The sequence below is a fragment of the Nyctibius grandis genome, chromosome 3 (assembly GCF_013368605.1).
Source record: "Nyctibius grandis isolate bNycGra1 chromosome 3, bNycGra1.pri, whole genome shotgun sequence".
Lineage (NCBI taxonomy): Eukaryota > Metazoa > Chordata > Aves > Nyctibiiformes > Nyctibiidae > Nyctibius > Nyctibius grandis.
This window is the reverse complement of record NC_090660.1, coordinates 93,168,182-93,187,089: the sequence shown is the minus strand read 5'-3', so window position 1 is coordinate 93,187,089 and position 18,908 is coordinate 93,168,182. Positions and strand designations below refer to the sequence as shown.

The 18,908-nt window shown below is 40.5% G+C and overlaps 1 protein-coding gene across 2 annotated transcripts in view; it reads right to left on the bottom strand.

Annotated features, from left to right (window-relative positions):
• Positions 1-2,035: 2,035 nt before the first annotated feature.
• RSPO2 (R-spondin 2) overlaps positions 2,036-18,908 on the bottom strand; it is a 126,585-nt gene continuing 109,712 nt past the window's right edge. For both annotated transcript variants that reach the window (XM_068396275.1, XM_068396276.1), the window contains one exon: positions 2,036-2,145. In XM_068396275.1, coding sequence (XP_068252376.1) covers positions 2,036-2,145 — 110 coding nt within the window. The remainder of the gene's footprint in view (positions 2,146-18,908) is intronic.

Here is an 18,908-nt window from a genome sequence, read left to right as displayed (position 1 = left end):
AGTATTTTACTCAGAAGCTTGTGACATCATTTTATTGTAGTTTGTAGCATTCGTTCCATGACATGCCTAATACAATATTTGTAACCACTACTAATAGGATTGTATGAGGGTATTCACTGCACTTACAGCCAAATTTGATAACCAGTAAGCAAACAGGCAGCTACAGTTCTTATTGTCCTTTTTTTTGAAGTGAGCATTTAATGTCCAAAATAGCAGCCCAGGATCAGAACAGTCTTACTGGCCTTAACATTATTACGTTGTAGGTAAATATGAACATATTCTAAATGAAAGATGGTAAAAACCTCACGGTTAAGTGTAAGTCCACAAGTGGTTTCATGGAACATTCATATGTGCCTAACTACTGCACATTTTTGTAGCAACACTTGTCCTAGCTAAATATGGATATATTTGTGTTTATCGATGCTTTATTTCCCTAGTTTATTTGTAAAGAATATAACCCTTAAAACTAAAACTGAGATTTGTGGGATTTTTCTAAAGTATATGTCAAAAAGAGTTTTGTAGGGATCTGGGGTCTGGTTTAGCTTTTCCTTGCTTTGTGTAGGCCATATGCAAGTTTTAGCCCTAGAACTGGAATAACTTCTTTAAGTGACAGTACAAATAACAGCCATTTTAGTGTGGGCTTTTCCCAGCACATATTCAAAAATCTCCTTGAATGCAAGACCAATAATGATAGGTTATCAACTTACACATCCTGAGCTGTTTTAACTTCCTACACAGAAAATTCTCACGACCACTCCCAAAAAAACCCCCTCAAAACAAACACCAGATGCAGATTAAATTTGCTAAACTTCTACAAACAACTCGAAATACTGGGACAATGACTGGGGTTTGCTATACTTTTGAATGACTGAACTTACATGCCTCTTCCTTTTGTTTCTGCCTTATTCAGGTGCTTGTTTGCTGTATCTGACTGGATCAGGACTAACAGAAATAAAACATTGTGCATTATATTTGACATAAAAACTACACATACAATCTTAGATACCAAGAACTTTCCATATAATTTCTCTTCTGACACTCAAAACATCTATCATTGTGCCTCATCTTAAAAAAAAGTTACACTTCTTTTTCTGAGACAAAATACACCGAGGCTGAGATAGGAGCACAGAACAGCAGAAAAGACTCGCAGTTTACTAGTCTGACAAGTATACTGCAGAGCTGGCACTGCATTGCGAGGGTCAGTACAAGGTAGTTTAGCCATCTGAATGTGCTTTACAAATGAAAAAAAATCCAGTTTGTAACTATTGAGAAATATGAGAAGATACTTAAAACATAGTAAAAAGTAAACGTTTACTGGATTATTTTAAAGTATATTACTAGAACCAACAGGACATAACTTTAAACATCTATAAAGTATTATACATAAAAATGCATAGATGTACAGTAAATATGTTCATTTATATGTAGACAGAGTAATATGTACACATAGGGTCTGTTGTGCTTCTGGAACTCTGAGCAGTCATTCCTGCAGTGTATTGTATTGTCTTAAAGCTGTTTTATTATACAACTGTTTCAATGTAGGAGGTACTGAGAACAACGTACATTAATGGTAAGTAGGTAAGTTGTATCCATTTACTCTTGAAATGTACCCATATAGGAAACAAAGGCCATAGGTGCAATAGTACCTACACCTCCAAGACTTCCTTTTTTTTTTTTTTTTATTTAAATATGCACAAGTCCGCCCAATGGTCATACATATGTTTCTTTCCTGCTTCCCTTCTGTGTCAACATGTTGACCAGGCACTCAGGACAAAATCTTTCACGCACTTCAGCATCACTTCCACTGATTCAACTCAGTGTGTTCCTGACCTTGAAGTCTTCAGGCCAAAAATGAGAGGAAAACATAAAATAAAAAAATATATAAATAAAACAAACAAGCTTATGGGATTTTTTTTTCACAAGTTATTTGCCACCAATACTGTCAAAGCAGCTGAATAGTAGTGCATCCATGGGCAGGAGCAAATAGCAGCTTTTGTGCACTTCTTAAAACAATATATTAAAGAAAATCATGTCTTTACTGGCTTGTTTTATCTGTTGCTAAAAAGATGCTGTGCTGCTTCTGAGCCCTTTCCATCAAATTCTTTTTCTTCTTTTTCTTGTCCTTTGTTTTTGTTGGCCTTCTTCCTAAAAAAAAAGGAAAAACAACATCAATGAGTTAAAAAAGTAAAGGATACAGAGGTGATATTATCATAGAATCACCATAGAATCATAGAATGGTTTTGGCTGGAAGGAACCTTAAAGATCATCTAGTTCCAACCGCCCTGCCACAGGCAGGGACACCTTTCCACTAGACCAGGTTGCTCAAAGCCCCGTCCAATCTGGACTTAAACACTTCCAGGGAGGGGTCATCCATAACTTCTCTGAGCAACCTGGTCCAGTGTCTCACCACCCTCACAGGAAAGAATTTCTTACTAATATCTAATCTAAATCTACCCTCTTTCAGTTTAAAACTGTTCCCCCTCATCCTATCACTCCATGCCCTTGTAAAAAGTCCCTCTCCAGCTTTCCTGTAAGGCCCCTTCAGGTACTGGAGCTGCTAGAAGGTCTCCCCAGAGCCTTCTCTTCTCCAGGCTGAAAAAGTCCAGCTCTCTCAGCCTGTCTTCGTAGGAGAGGTGCTCCAGCCCTCTGATCATCTTTGTGGCCCTCCTCTGGACTCGCTTCAAGAGCTCCATCTCTTTCTTATATTAGACTAAAGCTGAATAACTTAGTGGCACAGAACTACTTGATGGTGACTGCAAAGGTAATGCGGGCTAATGAGCTTCAATCATCAGAATTTTCAAAGTGGTACAAAAGGAAGCAGGATCCTTGACTGTCTTGTCCCCAGGCACAATTTTGCTGGTATGAGTAACCATGTTGATGTAGGTCTCACTTTTGGCAGGGTAGCTCACACAAGCAACGTTATGCAAGTGCCTGGGGCCCAGAGCCAAATGAATACGTAGACTCCTAACACACTGAAAGCTGGATACGTGCCTTAGACCCTTGCGTAAATTTGCTTGAGTGAGTAATCCTATTTAAGTCAAGTCCAATATATCCGTGATTTCAATGAGAAATTAGGCATTACAGCCCAAGTATTTTGTTGGATGTCGTCCTACGTGCTTTGGCAGAAACAGTGCCGTCTCTGCAAAGAACTGTTGCTGTTGCTTATCAGTACACTGTGCCTAATTCTCACAGCATATTACTGTGCAGAAACAAAAATTTCATTACACGCTTCTTGCTATTGGAAGTTCACTGAAAAATAAACAAAATTAGGAAATCAGGATCAATGCAGGAAAAAAAATTACCAGATTTCTGGGATGGGAAAGTTTTTCCTGTTCAGTTCTAATAATAAATCAGTGCCCTTTAATTATCTCAGCAGAGATACCACGGACTGAAAAAAAGCTAGCTACAAAGGCCCTCATTCAGCAATGCGTTACCTTTTAAGTATATGCTTAAATCCTATCAACTCTAGTAGGATTTAAGGAGACAACCGAATGCTGTCTGGAGTGAGAACAGTCTTGAGTTTTCTTGGCAGTATCATATACTGAAATATGTGATCAATGGTAAAAAAAAAAAAAGGTTATTAATCTCCAGAGGTTCCAACTTTGTAAACTTTCAGGAAAACTAAATTAACTTACAAAGACAGTAAAAGGAAATTCAAGTAGCGGATGACACAAAAATGTGAAAATGCATTTTTCAACTAAAATGTCAATACATTATTAATTGGGGGAAATGTTTGCCAGTCTGACTTTGTCTTAATTCCATATTGTTTCTCAACTAAAAAGGCCCAAACAAGTAACAAACATTTTTCTCTATTTGACAATAACATTGAATAAATCTGATTTTAAAATTATCAAAATTTATGATTCATTAAAAATGTAGGGTTATATACTTGAGATTACATATTTGTAATATGCTGTCTAGGCTACTATTCTGTAGGAGTTATTGGAGTACTTGTATACAAAATAGGACAGGACATTAAGGTAATGAGTCTAGTCCATACTCAAATCATAAGGGTCCTTGGAGTTTACTTCTCCTTCTCATTAAAGTCTGTCATTAATGCTACTATGGCATTTTGCCATTTTTAAATCTAGTTAATCCTACACAGTAAAATCTCAGCCCAACCAATCACTAATCAAAACAGCTTTTAAGTTAAAACTCTTTAGTAACACTGTATCTAATTGCTAGGCACAACTAATGAGGTCAGAGGGAAGGAATACGTGACACAAAGTGGCATTACAACAAGATGGCTTCAATTATAGAAATTTCCATATCAAAATTTTATTATGTGATTCTACTAGTTGGTATACTGTAAGGCATCAGAACCGGCATGAATGTATAGTTGAATCCTGTAATCTATTTTGTACTTTAAATATTCTAAATTTTTTAACCCAAAGCTTTGAAATACTTATTAAGGAAGGACTAGATGAGGGGCAACAATTTGAAATGAGTGACAACACTGCTCACCGGAAGACCAGAAGAATCAATTAGAGCTTTACTGGAGTTTTGCTATCCCGTTTGCTCAGTGAACTTACCTTCTGAGGTTTTTCACTGTACAGACCAATTAGTAAAAGTAATGTAAACTCCAGCCAGTGCCACATCTAGTTTTCTCTACAACCTCCTCCAGAGGACTAGAGTAAATGCTTAATGCAAGTTTAAGGTAATGAAAGAATCTATTATTTTTCCTCTGAAAACTCTGACATGCACAGATAAAATGACACATAACCCACTTGGTATCTATTTGTCTGAGCCTTATAAAGTAGCTCCTGTAACACAAGCATCAACTCAAATTGCCAGCACGCTCTCCATACAAGATCCTTAAAATAGAAATGAACTGCACTAGATTTCAAAGATTTGACATGTCATTTTGCAACAAGCACTTTATGGTGCTTCTGCTTCTCTGCAGCAATCATCCCTGTACCTGCTGTTGCCCCATGGCACAACGAAGGTGGATTACCTTCTTTCACATGTGCCGTGGGGTAGCAACCCATGCGAGGCAGTACCGCTGAGCCCTTGACGCCTGATAACTGTTCTCCTGTTAGTGAGCTCTTTGGCTGCTCACTAGATTTCCAAGCACCCTGTTGTACAGAATAAGTTTCATTATTTTCAGGACAATATTAAACCACACTGAGAAAATCCAGATGGCTAGTGAGGGTAACAAGTCCCAAATTCCAACTGTCATTTTAACCAGAAAAATTAATATAAAAGGTATTTCTTGGCTAAACATTGTTTCCCATATTGCTACTAGAATGCAACAAAGATTAGAGATTAGCAAGAAAAAAGTGACTATAAAGTCTAGAGAGTTCAAACAAAGTATGCTGCTGAAGTGCCCACGCATGGGAACTTTTATTAAATGCAGATTTCAATTGCAGCGCTTATTTTGTTAGCAGAAGCACAGTGAACAGAAGCAACTTCTGAATACCTTGCTACAGATCTCTTTTGAAGAACATGATGTTTATGATACAGAAAGTAGATCCTCAAAGAGGATCCGGGAGCCAAACTCTCCCAGTTCCCCAAACGGAGGGCAGTGGGACGAGGACAGCCGATGGAGGAGGCGCTCCCCTGGGGCCGGGATGGCAGTGGCTCCCTCTGCTCTGTGCCATGCGTTGGGTGGGGAGAACATTGGCCACAGGGACCCTCGCACAGCCTCCCCCACGCCTCACCATGCTCACTGCTCCTGAGAGCAAGGGCCCTGACCCCAAGCCCCTCTCTCCATAGGAAGCAGCAGGGCTCTGCCACACTTGGCTTAGCTGGGGCAGCTGAAAAGGATTGGATTTTAGCAGCGATGTATTATAGTCCAGACTTTGCTGCTGCACACAGAAGGCAATTCCTGGCTGAAGCAAATGAGGAGGGAGAGCAGAAGGACTCTGTCTCTCTAGAGGAGTTTTACCGCTATCAATAACAGGTTTTGTTGGGTTTTTTTTAGTATTACTGCACAGGACAGAGAGTGACAATATCTGAGATATTAGGTCTGATCCACCTAGGCTATAAACTCCTCTTGATCCGAAACAGCACCCAAGCCAGCAAACAGTCAGGCGCAGCCGCCTGGGATCCGCAGCCAGCAACCACTCTACAAGTGACATTACATCCTTCCTAGTGATAACTCGCCCACCTGTCATCTGGCAGGTAGCCACGCCCCTTGGTTCTCCTTTCCAAGTTACAGGCCTCCACATCAGGTCTCATCTTCAGTCCTTATTTTATGACTGCAGACAATCTATTTTCAAAAGCCCTTGGTGTTAACAGCAATGGGAGCAAATACAAATAATCCATGCAAAGAGCAGGATACCTGAGCACTGTTCAGGTTACTGTATTCCTATTTTTATTTTGATTGCATTTTCCCTTGCCTACTAACTAGTTAACTAACTTTTCCTTGAAAAGCATTTTTTATCTCTGACTGTCTAAAAAAGGGCTCCTCAATTTTTATTATCAGAGTCAGCTCTGAACATAATTTACAGAATTTGTTTAATACTCTGTAAAGTCATGTGTATACACTGAAATGCATAAGGCCTAAGAAAGATCTGAAACTTAGCTGGATTCGGTGTTGAATTAGCTAGCAAATAAAAGCCTTAAAAGCTTATCTATCATTCTCTGTCTCATATTTCTGCACAGGTTATTTTACAGAAGCAAGATTGGCAAAGCCATTCATTCAAACCCTTTATTGCTATGTTATAAAATCCAGTTTTACTATTTGCTTTATAAATTACCAATGAGCAAGTCTTCATTTTCTAAGTAATTTACTCCAAAGGTTGGTATCTTTACGGTGTTATTCATTAAATTTTTGTTTGGACCACTTGTTCTGGCACGTAGATGGGCACCTAATATGCTATGCAATGAAATATTATCGTTAGCTAACAGTGTACCACAGCTTCTGATGGTATCATAACATACAGGTAATGGTACAATAACATATAGGCAATAATGCAATTCCAACATTAATTTCAGAAAAAACATTATTTATGCTAATATACACAGCAATTGTCCGTACACTAGAGAGTAACAGCTATGAAAATAATTATTTAACTTGGCTCTTGCTGGATTATTTTTCTTCCTTTTTTTGTTGTTTTTGCACCATTTTATCAGTGTTGCTCCTACAGCTCCTGCACACTGGTACATGAGAGACTTGTGCTCAGTTCGCTGGTCTGTCTCATTCCCTGAGCTGAAAGGTGTTTGGAAATACTGCCTGTTCCTTCTGGATGGACCCACCAGGTCAATTCGGGATACACATTACCTGGTTCAGAAAGAGCCTTCATCACCTTTGTCAGCTGCAAAGGCAGCTTTCTCCAGGAAGAGTCTGGGCAGCAGATTCCTAACACTCAGGGCACTCCTGGTTCTCCAGAACTAAAATGCAGCAAACGTATTCACAGGGACTCCCAGCCACATTGCTCGAGATCCTTGGCTCAGACAGAGAGTTATCAGTTCAGTATCTGAATTGTCCCTCATTTGCTGTATAAATACTGTTGTATGTACCGCTTTTCTAACAAAATCCATCTATTGCTTGTTTCAGCAGATGGGGAAAACACCGCATACATCCACATGAGGGCAGCAAGGACTTAAATTTAAACCATTTAATAAAAGAAAAAAAAAAAAAAAGCAACAACTATGCAGCTTTATTTCATAGTGTAATTCCCTCACAAATTTTCAGCGTTCTCACATACAATTATTATTTTAGAGATATCAGAATGTTTAATACTCCCTTCTTTCTTTAAAACATTTTTGTCTTCCATTGATGATTACTGAATAATGGGACTTACAGGTATGTACCTGCTTCCCTTGCCTGGATTTTCATATGCTGAACTTTCACTGCTAGCAGCAAAGGCACAATGATGTCCTAGGATAACAGCAGACCTTGCTAAACACACCTTTTAACCTTTTCTTCCCTTTCATTTGTGCTTTTAGGAGCTAAACGTTGCACACTTATACATCATTCTCCTACGGCTGCAGTTCTATCATAGACCCCGTGTGTGGCAGCATCTCATCAGCGTGGTAAGCTGGAAAAGTTATTACACTCAAGTTGTACCACTGAAGGATGGCAGACACCAGGGAACTAATGACAGCAGTGGAAAGATGATAGAGATACTCGATGACTAACCAGTCAGATCAACTCAAGAGAAAGATGGCAGATGTAAGCTTCTAGAGGAGCCCTCTCTGGCAGGACAACTTCTGTCCTGAACAGACCTGTGGATGCCTCATCATTTACTCCCCATTTGCACCACACATCAGACTACACATAAACAGTGACTGCAAAAATCCAACAACCAAGCAAACAAAGGATTCAGTCCAGAAATCATTCCCCAGAGGTAATTTATTTCCTGGGGCTTTCACTTGAGTTAAAAATTTTGGATACTGAAACTGCCAGAGAAATGCACAAATTGTTAAGAAATCTTATAAACACACACTCAATGAAAGAAAAAATTTCCCCACTGCTACAAAGTCAACCTCTTCCTAAAGCATGATTTACAAATGAATGCTGATGAGTGGCCCACAGGAAGAGGACACAAAGAGCTTTAATAACTTAGCAAACTGCACGCCGTGGGCATTGACAATGAAGAACAGTCCACTGAAGGAGATCAGGTTCAAGACCATCTAAGGAACCTGAAGGTGCACAAGTCCATGGGACCTCATTAGGTGCATCTGCGGGTCCTGAGGGAACTGGCAGATTTTTAGTTGCTATCCATCATTTTTGATAAGTCGTGGCAGTCTGGTGAAGTTCCTACTGACTGGAAAAGGGGAAACATAACCCCCATCTTCAAGAAGGGGAAAAAGGAAGACCTGGAGAACTACAGGCCAGTCAGTCTCACCTCTGTGCCTGACAAGATCATGGAGCAGATCCTCCTGGAAACTACATTGAGGCACACAGAAATCAAGGAGGTGATTGGTGACAGGTAACATGGCTTCACTAAGGGCAAATGATGCCTGACAAATTTGGTGGCCTTCTACGATGGGGTTACAGCGCTGGTGGATAGGGGAAGAGCAACTGTGTCATTTACCTGGACTTGTGCAAAGCACTTGACACTGTCCCGCATGACATACTTGTCTCTAAATTGGAGAGACATGGACTTGATGGATGGACCACTCGGTGGATAAAGAATTGGCTGGATGGTCACACTCAAAGAGTTACGGTCAACAGCTTGATGTTCAAGTGGACACCAGTGAAGAGTGGCGTTCCTCAGGGGTCGGTATTGGGACCAGTCCTGTTTAACAACTTTGTCGGCGACATAGACAGTGGGATCGAGTGTGTCCTCAGCAAGTTTGCCGACGACACCAAGCTGTGTGGTGCGATCACACACTGGAGGGAAGGGATGCCATCCAGAGGGACCTTGACAGGCTTGAGAGCTGGGCCTGTGCGAACCGCATGAAGTTCAATGAGGTCAAGTGCAAGGTCTTGCATGTGGGTTGGGGCAATCCCAAGCACAAATACAGGCTGGGCGGAGGATGGATTGAGAGCAGCCCTGAGGAGAAGGATTTGGGGTGATGGTTGACAAGAAGCTCAACATGAGGCGGCAATGTGCGCTTGCAGCCCAGAAGGCCAACCGTATCCTGGGCTGCATCAAAAGAAGCGTGGCCAGCAGGTCGAGGGAGGTAATTCTGCCCCTTTACTCTGCTCTTGTGAGACCCCACCTGGAGTACTGCATTCAGCTCTGGGGCCCCCAACAGAAGAAGGACATGGAGCTGTTGGAACGGGTCCAGAGGAGGGCCATGAAGATGATCAGAGGGCTGGAGCACCTCTCCTATGAAGACAGGCTGAGAGAGATGGGCTTGTTCAGCCTGGAGAAGAGAAGGCTCTGGGGAGACCTTCCTGCAGCCTTCCAGTACCTGAAGGGGCCTTACAGGAAAGCTGGAGAGGAACTTTTTACAAGGGCATGGAGTGATAGGATGAGGGGGAACAGTTTTAAACTGAAAGAGGGTAGATTTAGATTAGATATTAGTAAGAAATTCTTTCCTGTGAGGGCGGTGAGACACTGAACCAGGTTGCTCAGAGAAGTTATGGATGACCCCTCCCTGGAAGTGTTTAAGTCCAGATTGGACGGGGCTTTGAGCAACCTGGTCTAGTGGAAAGGTGTCCCTGCCTGTGGCAGGGCGGTTGGAACTAGATGATCTTTAAGGTTCCTTCCAACCCAAACCATTCTATGATTCTATGATCTCCACCAATGTCACCTGATACCGAATTCATGACAGCTTTCCTAAGCTAGTTTGCAGTTTGGTTTTTTTTTTTAACAACACCAAATTTAGGCTGAAATTCTCTATGTTCAAGGTGTGCTACAGGAGGAAGACAACTCGGGGGAAATCAGCCAAAGCAAAATAGTCTTTTTGAACAGGGACTGAAAGACTTTGGGACTTGGATGGTGACACTGGAAAAGAAGTAAGAAGGTTGAGGAGACGGGACAGAAAGGGTCAAGTGTCAGAAAGCAGTTCCTAGTTTTCCTGGGTGAATTTCTGATGTCATTTGAAGAAGTCCTGCAAATACATATTTGTTTCTGAAGACAACAGAATAGATGGTATGATCACAGAGTACATCAGCTGCCCACACCACCATTTCAAATCCCAAAATGCCAGAATTTGTAAAGGCGGTTTAACTAATGTTTGCAGAAGCACTGAAACACGGTAATTATGGACATCATAGAAAAGTCATTAATTGTTCACAGAATCACAGAATCAATCAGGTTGGAAGAGACCTCTGGGATCATCGAGTCCAACCATTGCCCTGACACCACCATGTCAACTAGACCATGGCACTAAGTGCCATGTCCAGTCTTTTCTTAAACACATCCAGAGATGATGACTCCACAACCTCCCTGGGCAGCCTGTTCCAATGTTTAATGACCCTTTCTGAGAAGGGTCATTTTATGTTTTATCATTCTTTCTTCACTTGCAAGGGTTGAATAATGTGAGTAAATGAGGTCTTCGAACAATTACTGAATAAAAATAGAAAAAAAAAAAACATAATTATAGACTTTACCACAACTGATACAGAGAAGGAGCACATGAAGGCACTTCAGCTTTAAAGCGATTGAGTTTGCAAGCTTACCGGTCACCTTTTGTACTTTTTGATGCAATACTAATAGCTAATGGTATAAACTATATGTATTCCCAGCCTACTGAAATTAATAATAGACTAAGAAAATTAGTTTCCTTATATAAATGCACAGTTTTATGTTTTTCACACATTCTTGTCTATTTGATGTCAGCTTTCCTGATGAAAATCAGGGAAATTTCTGACTTGACCAAACCTTGTATTTTCTACACAAATCATTACAAAAGCACTGCTAGCACAGAGCGAACCTGCGTGATATTTTATTCAGTTTCTAACATCCAGAATCCTGATATTTTGTTTTCAACTTAATAATTTCACAACTATAGGTGAATTATTATATCCAAACAAACACTTAACATTGCATATACTTGGTGTTCGCATACACCAGACATCAGCTATTGAGATGAAAGCTAATTTAAAAGAATCAAAGAATAATTCCTCAACTAAAAGAAATATCAAATTATCCCAAGTTTCTGTATCTTAATCCCACTAGCTTTTTTTATTTTGACACGTCCAATAAGAAATTAAACGTTTCACTATTTAGATCAAGAATAAGCAAAGTGGGGTACTCTTTTTCTCCCAAAGTACACACCTACTTTTCATCTGGCCTGAATACAAGCTAACTAAGCAATACTAAAATCTGATGTTCTTTCCTTCTAGACAATATTGAGTATCATCAGATATTGTCATCTGTTTAAGAAATACTGATTGCTCCACAAAGAATGGAATTTAATTGAGAGTTCAGTGGATCTTTTTCCTCAACTTTAGGGCAAATTCACTGGGAAATGAGTCGTCTTACATCACTGAAATGCAATTTCCCACAGTGCAGGTTTCCAATGTATACAGTAGATGGCAGTGAGATATTAAATGAAAACTGTCTTCTACTTTCATCATTTCAAAGAATATTAATTTTTCTTTGTAGAAGTACCCATTACTCTGCCTAGAACATAAGCCATTCTATTCATAATGAATATAAAAAGTGTAAAAAATAAAAATTCACACATACAGATTCAGAGAAGAAAGCAAAAGAAAGCACACTAGGGGAAGAGGAAAACCAGTAAACTCAAGGTGACTTGGAAACTCTCAGAAATCTTTGATAGAAGATCTATGTTTAGCCGGTGAAGGGTCTAGAGCACAAGTCTTATGAGGAGCAGCTGAGGGAACTGGGGTTGTTTAGTCTGGAGAAAAGGAGGCTCAGGGGAGACCTTACCGCTCTCTACAGCTACCTGAAAGACGAGTAGATGTGGTGCTTAGGGACATGGTCTAGTGGTGGACTTGGCAGTCTTAGGTTAATGGTTGGACTTGATCATCTTAAAGGTCCTTTCCTATCAAAACAATTCTATGATTCTGTGAATAGTATAGATGTTTAAATGTTGGGACCCATTATCCTTTCAGTCGCAGTTGTGTGAAAACAGGTGGGTCTCCATTGCAGTCAAAATGTTTGTCTAATGTAGATTTAGCTCAGAATTCAAATGATATGAATATCAGTTGCATACAGGGTACTCACTATTCTTATCTTACTGAACACTACGTCAGATTAGATGCTTCGCAAGCAGAGCCAAGCAAAATATTTCCAATGAAAGGTTTGGGTTTGTTTGTTTTCCTTCCTTCCACAGTGCAATATAAAGCAAATTTCAAAATAATAAAAAAGTATTTATACATAGTCAAGAGTACGCATACGTGTGTAAATCTATTTTAACTCTTTAGGCAACAATTATAGCTAAGAACTAACTGGCTTTGAACTTCACTAGTTTGATTGGACACTAATCTGACTTAAAACTCCCTCTGTCCAGTATTTCAAAACAGATTCTTTATTTTTCTTCCTTTTCTCCTTTTTCTAACCAATGTAATTAGTTTTATTTTCATGTCATCACATAGGGAATAGAAAATAAATTCTTTTGAGACATTTATTTGTGGCACCTGCAAGGTTTTATTTCATACTGGAAATTGCATTTTGTTCAATAAAGAGTTTCTTACAGAGAGAGGAATTATACTGGGGAGTTGATTTTTTTTAGATTTATTGTTCAGTGAAATACTATTTAGTTGTGAAGGGTTTGTCTTTTTTAATTCGCTTTAGAGATTCTGGTCAAGAACTGAAGAACAATTTTGTTCCAGGACCTTTTTCTTTTTTTCTTTTTACTGTTTGTTTTTTTTTTTTTTTAACTGAAACGGCTCAAAAATAGTTTTAATTATAAGTTCTGCCTCTCTTCATGTAATGCACAGGTAGTCCTATTGAAATTCAGGAAGACAAGAGGCTAAATTGAACTGATGATGGAATAAAGTACGATCCAGCAGGAAGACTCATACTGAATAACAACTGAAAGTGAATATGAATATATTATTTTTAATATTATTACGTAAAGTTATTACCTCAGTCTGCTCATCAGGAGTGGTGTATCAGATTAACTGCTGCACCTGCATTGCTCACTAATATTAATTTGGTTTATACTCAAGAAGGTGCTGAAACAGAAGATATGCATACTGCCTACCTAAATTTGGTCAGGTTAGTCTCTGTTTATCCGTAACTGCGTTGGTGTATACTGTGTACACTTTTCCCTCCCCCTCAGACATTTTTCTGGTGCAGTGAGATGAAGCACATGCACTTGTTTTCTTCACCAAATCCACAATCAGAACTTCACTCCATCCATTATAGCTTTTACTGTCTGTACTATGGTCACAATTGAGTCGCTGTCTTGGTCTTCTAGTTACGATTTTATCATTTCTGATATTTCCCTTCTGACGACACAGTGTAACACACTCTTTATACCTAACGATCTAAATTTAGCTTTCAGGACTTCCCTTTACCTGCACATCCCACACACTATGGCTACAGACTTCTCCATAGTAATGCTACACTTGCATTACTAAATTAAACAGTGTTAGAGAATATCCCCAAATACTGTATATCTCATTTGTCTGTCATGTTTTGACCTGGGGCAGCCCCTGCTCTTCCCAGGGAGACAGCATAGGCCAGGCCTGCTCCTGCAGGCATATCCCTGGCTTGAGACCTCTGAGTAGAGCCTCTTAATGTGACACTTAATGCAGTGCCAGCTAACACCCCAGCATGTTAACTACAGTTAACTAAACTATAGAGATAGTGACTATCTTTGAGCTACAGTCAGTCAGGATTTAGAAGATGTCCTGAGTTACATGGCTCTATCCCTAAATGTATTACAGTAGCTTTCTTGCTGGCTTAAAGAGCAGCACTTTCCCAAGACCGCCTATGAGGACCTAATACTCATGTGCACCCCAGGCTGATTTATGCTGTAACCAGTTAATTCCACATCACATAGCTACAGGAAGTTTATTCACTATTAGAAGCTGGAGAAAGGGCACACACCAGTTTTTCATGGATATTAAAATTAATACTGCACAGCCATTTATAAAAAAATGGATACATACTGTATCCAACAAGGCACTTTAGCTTGCTAAAGCTTTTTTTTTCTGTACCAGTATCATCAAACCACTGTTACAATGTTAGAAACAGCTTTACGGCCCATGGAACTTTTTTGGAAGTCTGTTGTTTATATGGAGTCTACTTTACGATGAAGTTAGGAACAAAATCACCCAACTGGGTTCTGTCAACTATGATCTGGACCAACTTTCAAAGCTCTGCTATTATCATTGGAAAAGGAGTGCATGAGGAGTTCTGCAAGGAAATGAAAAGGCATCAGGATGACGGTCTCTCCATAACACAGTCACGCTGCACCTGCGCCCGTCTATTGCTGCTGTGGGAAGCGGCAGCACAGCTCTCCCAGGACGTTGATGCTATTTTTTTCCACTGCAAACACATCACAGAGAGAGTGGAAAGGAATAGCTGGACTAAAGGATGATTTTCAGCACTCCAAGAAAAACACGGTTCCCTCCCTACTCCAAAACTTGCATTCAAACAGGTACAGAACTACCGTACGTTCATCAGCACATACACAGTGTGTAACTTCTTTGGTTTTAAAAGAGACTTATTCAGGCTAAAATATCAGACACTGACTGTTTCATGCTGCCTGACAGACTTGGCCTGGAATGTGAAAGAAAGGGAAGTTGAATGACCATCAGCTATTTGTGTTATTGTCTATTTTATTTCATAAAGAAGTACCATTAAAGCTATTTTCATTTTCACACACCACACACCTAGAGCTTAGCTGTACCCCTGGCTCCTAGCCTGGCCATGTTTCTGGCACACAACCAGTGTCTATGGAGGCCATCTCAAACTCTGGACCATGAAACTGTAAAAACATGCATCATGAATTTAAAACTGAACAAATTTTCTTCAGACTTCCTCCTGGACTTTTTTCTGAGTGTTTCAGCAATGTTTGGTTCAACTCTCTGCATAATTCTTGCCACAGGAAGAAATTCGCACTCCCATTCTCACAAAAACCCCACACAAGCAGCCCTTTAAATGTCCCTGCATTGCTGTGAAGTGTTAACTAAACTTTTTTGACCAACTGGCACTTGAGGTTTGAACACAAGCTGGCTGAGGACAGAAGGAAATATCAGTAAATCAGCACCAAGGACCTAAGATAAACTGAGCTTAAAAGTCTTTCTTTTTGGCTTTCTCCAAAGTAATGCATAAAGAGACCACGGGACCACCTAACTCCCCCCCACCCCTGCCCCCCCAAGGCACTAAACTGGTGTATATACTCATTAATTTCTTATTCCCTGGAAAAGTAATTTTGCTCAAGGTATCATGAGCCTTTAAAAATATGATAGTTAATGAGTTTCAGTGAATGGGTTGTAAAATATTTAATATCTTTTTTTTTGTATTGCGGATATTGAGTTATGTAGGCATTTTTTTCCCTTTTTTAATGTTAATCAGAACACATTGTGAAACAGCCAAAAGCAGAAAAATCAGTCTGATATGCTTAGGGATTTTCAGAGTGAAAGAGTCACATTTGGAGGAAATAAATGACAGGGTTTCAAAGTTATGGTTATTTAAAACAGAAATTCACGTAGAAACAAACAATTTATGCTGTACTTTCTTTAAATTATGCTCTACAGCTTTTCCAAATAAATTCAAGTCTGCATATAATAGCAGCATTAGATATAATGTGCCCTATATTAAATTTTACTGCAAATGCACATGGGAGCATAGTAAGGACAAACCACAAGCCAAATAAACTGTGATTTCTCAAGTAAACTTATGAGACTTAATAACTTGAAGTGTCTTCTTTACCTTGAAGCCAGATGAACCAGTTCTTATCTGAAGTTCACTGCATCAAGATTGTCTCAAATCTGAATACCTTTTCAGAGTATGTAGATTAAATAATAAATACCTAGATAGGAAAATTAGACAATGTATGTCTCTCTGAGAATGGTTACACTTTATATTAAAATAACTGAAAACATGTTTTATTCCTTAAAACTTCAGATGATGCAGTGATTGCAAGAGAGGAGTGGGGTCAAGAGAATCTCTAGTGAGATCTCTTGCATAAACATGAGAAATCAAACATCTCATATGCTGTTGAGGCTAATAACTTCTTGGAGAAATGCATCGGGTCTAGATCTGAAGACAAGAGGAAATGGAGGATCCACGACTTCCTCTGGTAATTGTCCCAGCATTTAATCATTCCACCACCAGAAATATCTGCCTAATTCCTAACTTAAATTTTAATATCCAGCTATTATTTCACAGAATCACAGAATCACAGAATGTAAGGGTTGGAAGGGACCTCTGGAGATCATCTAGTCCAACCCCCTGCCAAAGCAGGTTCCCCTAGAGCATGTTGCGCAGAGTCGCATCCAGGCGGGTTTTGAGTATCTCCAGAGAAGGAGACTCCACAACCTCCCTGGGCAGCCTGTTCCAGTGCTCTGTCACCCTCAAAGTAAAGAAGTTCCTCCTCATATTCAGATGGAACTTCCCACGTTTCAGTTTGTGCTTGTTGCCCCTTGTCCTGTCACTGGGCACCACTGAGAAGAGTCTGGCACCATCCTCTTGACACGCACCCCTAAGGTATTTGTAAGTATTGATAAGATCCCCCCTCAGTCTTCAATTCTCCAGGTTAAACAGACCCAGCTCTCTCAGCCTCTCCTCATGACAGAGATGCTCCAGTCCTCTGATCATCTTTGTAGCCCTCTGCTGGACTCTCTCCCGTACTTTCTTATCTTTCTTGAACTGGGGGGCCCAGAACTGCACACGGTACTCCAGGTGTGGTCTCACTAGGGCAGTGTAGTGGGGGAAGATAGCCTCCCTCAACCTGCTGGCCACGCTTTTCCTAATGCACCCCAGGATACCATTGGCCTTCCTGGCCACAAGGGCACATTGTAGGCTTATCGTGAACTTGTCCACCAGAACTCCCAGGTCCTTCTCTGCAGAGCTGCTTTCTATCAGGTCCAACCCCAACCTGTACTCGTTCATGGGGTTACTCCTCACTAGGTGCAAGACACTACACTTGCCTTTGTGGAACTTCATGAGGTTCCTCTCCGCCCAGCTCTCTAGCCTGTCCAGGTCTCGCTGAATGGCAGCACAACCTTCTGGTGTATCGGCTACTCCTCCCAGTTTTGTGTCATCAGCAAACTTGCTTGCCGAGTGTACATTCTGCCCCTTCATCCAGGTCACTGATGAATAAGTTGAACAGGACTGGATCCAGTACTGACCCCTGGGGAACACCACTGGCTACAGGCCTCCAAACAGACTCAGCACTGCTGATCACAACCCTCTGAGCTCTGCCATTCAGCCAGTTCTCAATCCACCTCACTGCCCACTCATCTAACCCACACTTCCTGGGCTTTCCTATGAGGATGTTATTGGAGACAGTGTCAAAAGCCTTGCTGAAGTCAAGGTAGACAACATCCACTGCTCTCCCCTCATCTACCCAGCCAGTCATGCCATCATAGAAGGCCATCACCTTGGTCAAGCATGATTTCCCCTTGGTGAATCCATGTTGACTACTCCTGATAACATCCTTTTCCTCCACATGCTTAGAGATGACATCCAGAATGAGCTGTTCCATCTCCTTTCCAGGAATGGAGGTGAGGCTGACCGGCTTCTAGTTTCCTGGGTTCTCCTCCTTGACTTTTTTGAAGACTGGAGTGACATTGGCCTTCCTCCAGTCCTCAGGGACCTCTCCTGTTCTCCATGACCTTTCAAAGATGATGGAGAGTGGCTTGGCAACAACTTCAGCTCCTTCACCATTTGTGGGGCATCCCATTGGGGCCCATAGATTTGTGGGTGTTTCCTTTTGCCTAAATGATCTCTAACCTGATCCTCCTTGATCAAGGAAAGTCTTCCTTTCTCCAGACTTTCTCTCTTACCTCCAGGGCCCGGGATTCCTGAGGGCCGGCCTTAGCAGTAAAGACTGAGGCAAAGAAAGCATTCAGTAACTCCACCTTCTCTGTATCCTCCGTCACCAGGGCACCCTCCTCATTCAGAATCAGGCCCACATTTTCCCTAGTCTTCCTTTTGCTGCTGATGTACTTGAAGAAGCCCTTCTTGTTGTCCTTGACATTCCTTGCCAGATTTAATTCCAGGTGGAATTTCTCATCCTGCCTTTCTGTCCTAGATCAGATTTTCTCTTTATGTGTTGTATATAAATCTCTGCTCATCCTCTTTCTGAGAATTTTAACATATGGAAGTCTTTATGCACCTTTCTTTACAGCTTATTTTGTAGCCCTCAAATAAAGTTTTTGACTCTTACTGCAGTTTCCAACTGAACGATGCGTTCAGTTTTCCAATATATTTATAAAAAATGGGTCTCAGACTGGATGTCAGAGTTCTGTTCATACATAGGATAAAAATGATTTATTATGCTTTTTCCTTATTACCAAAGTTACACAGTCAAGAATTGCATTTGAAATTTTTCTCTCTACATTGCAGTGGACTCATATCTCTTCTGAGAAACACTGCTTTTAGATGCCATTCCTCATCCTGCAGGTATGCATAGTT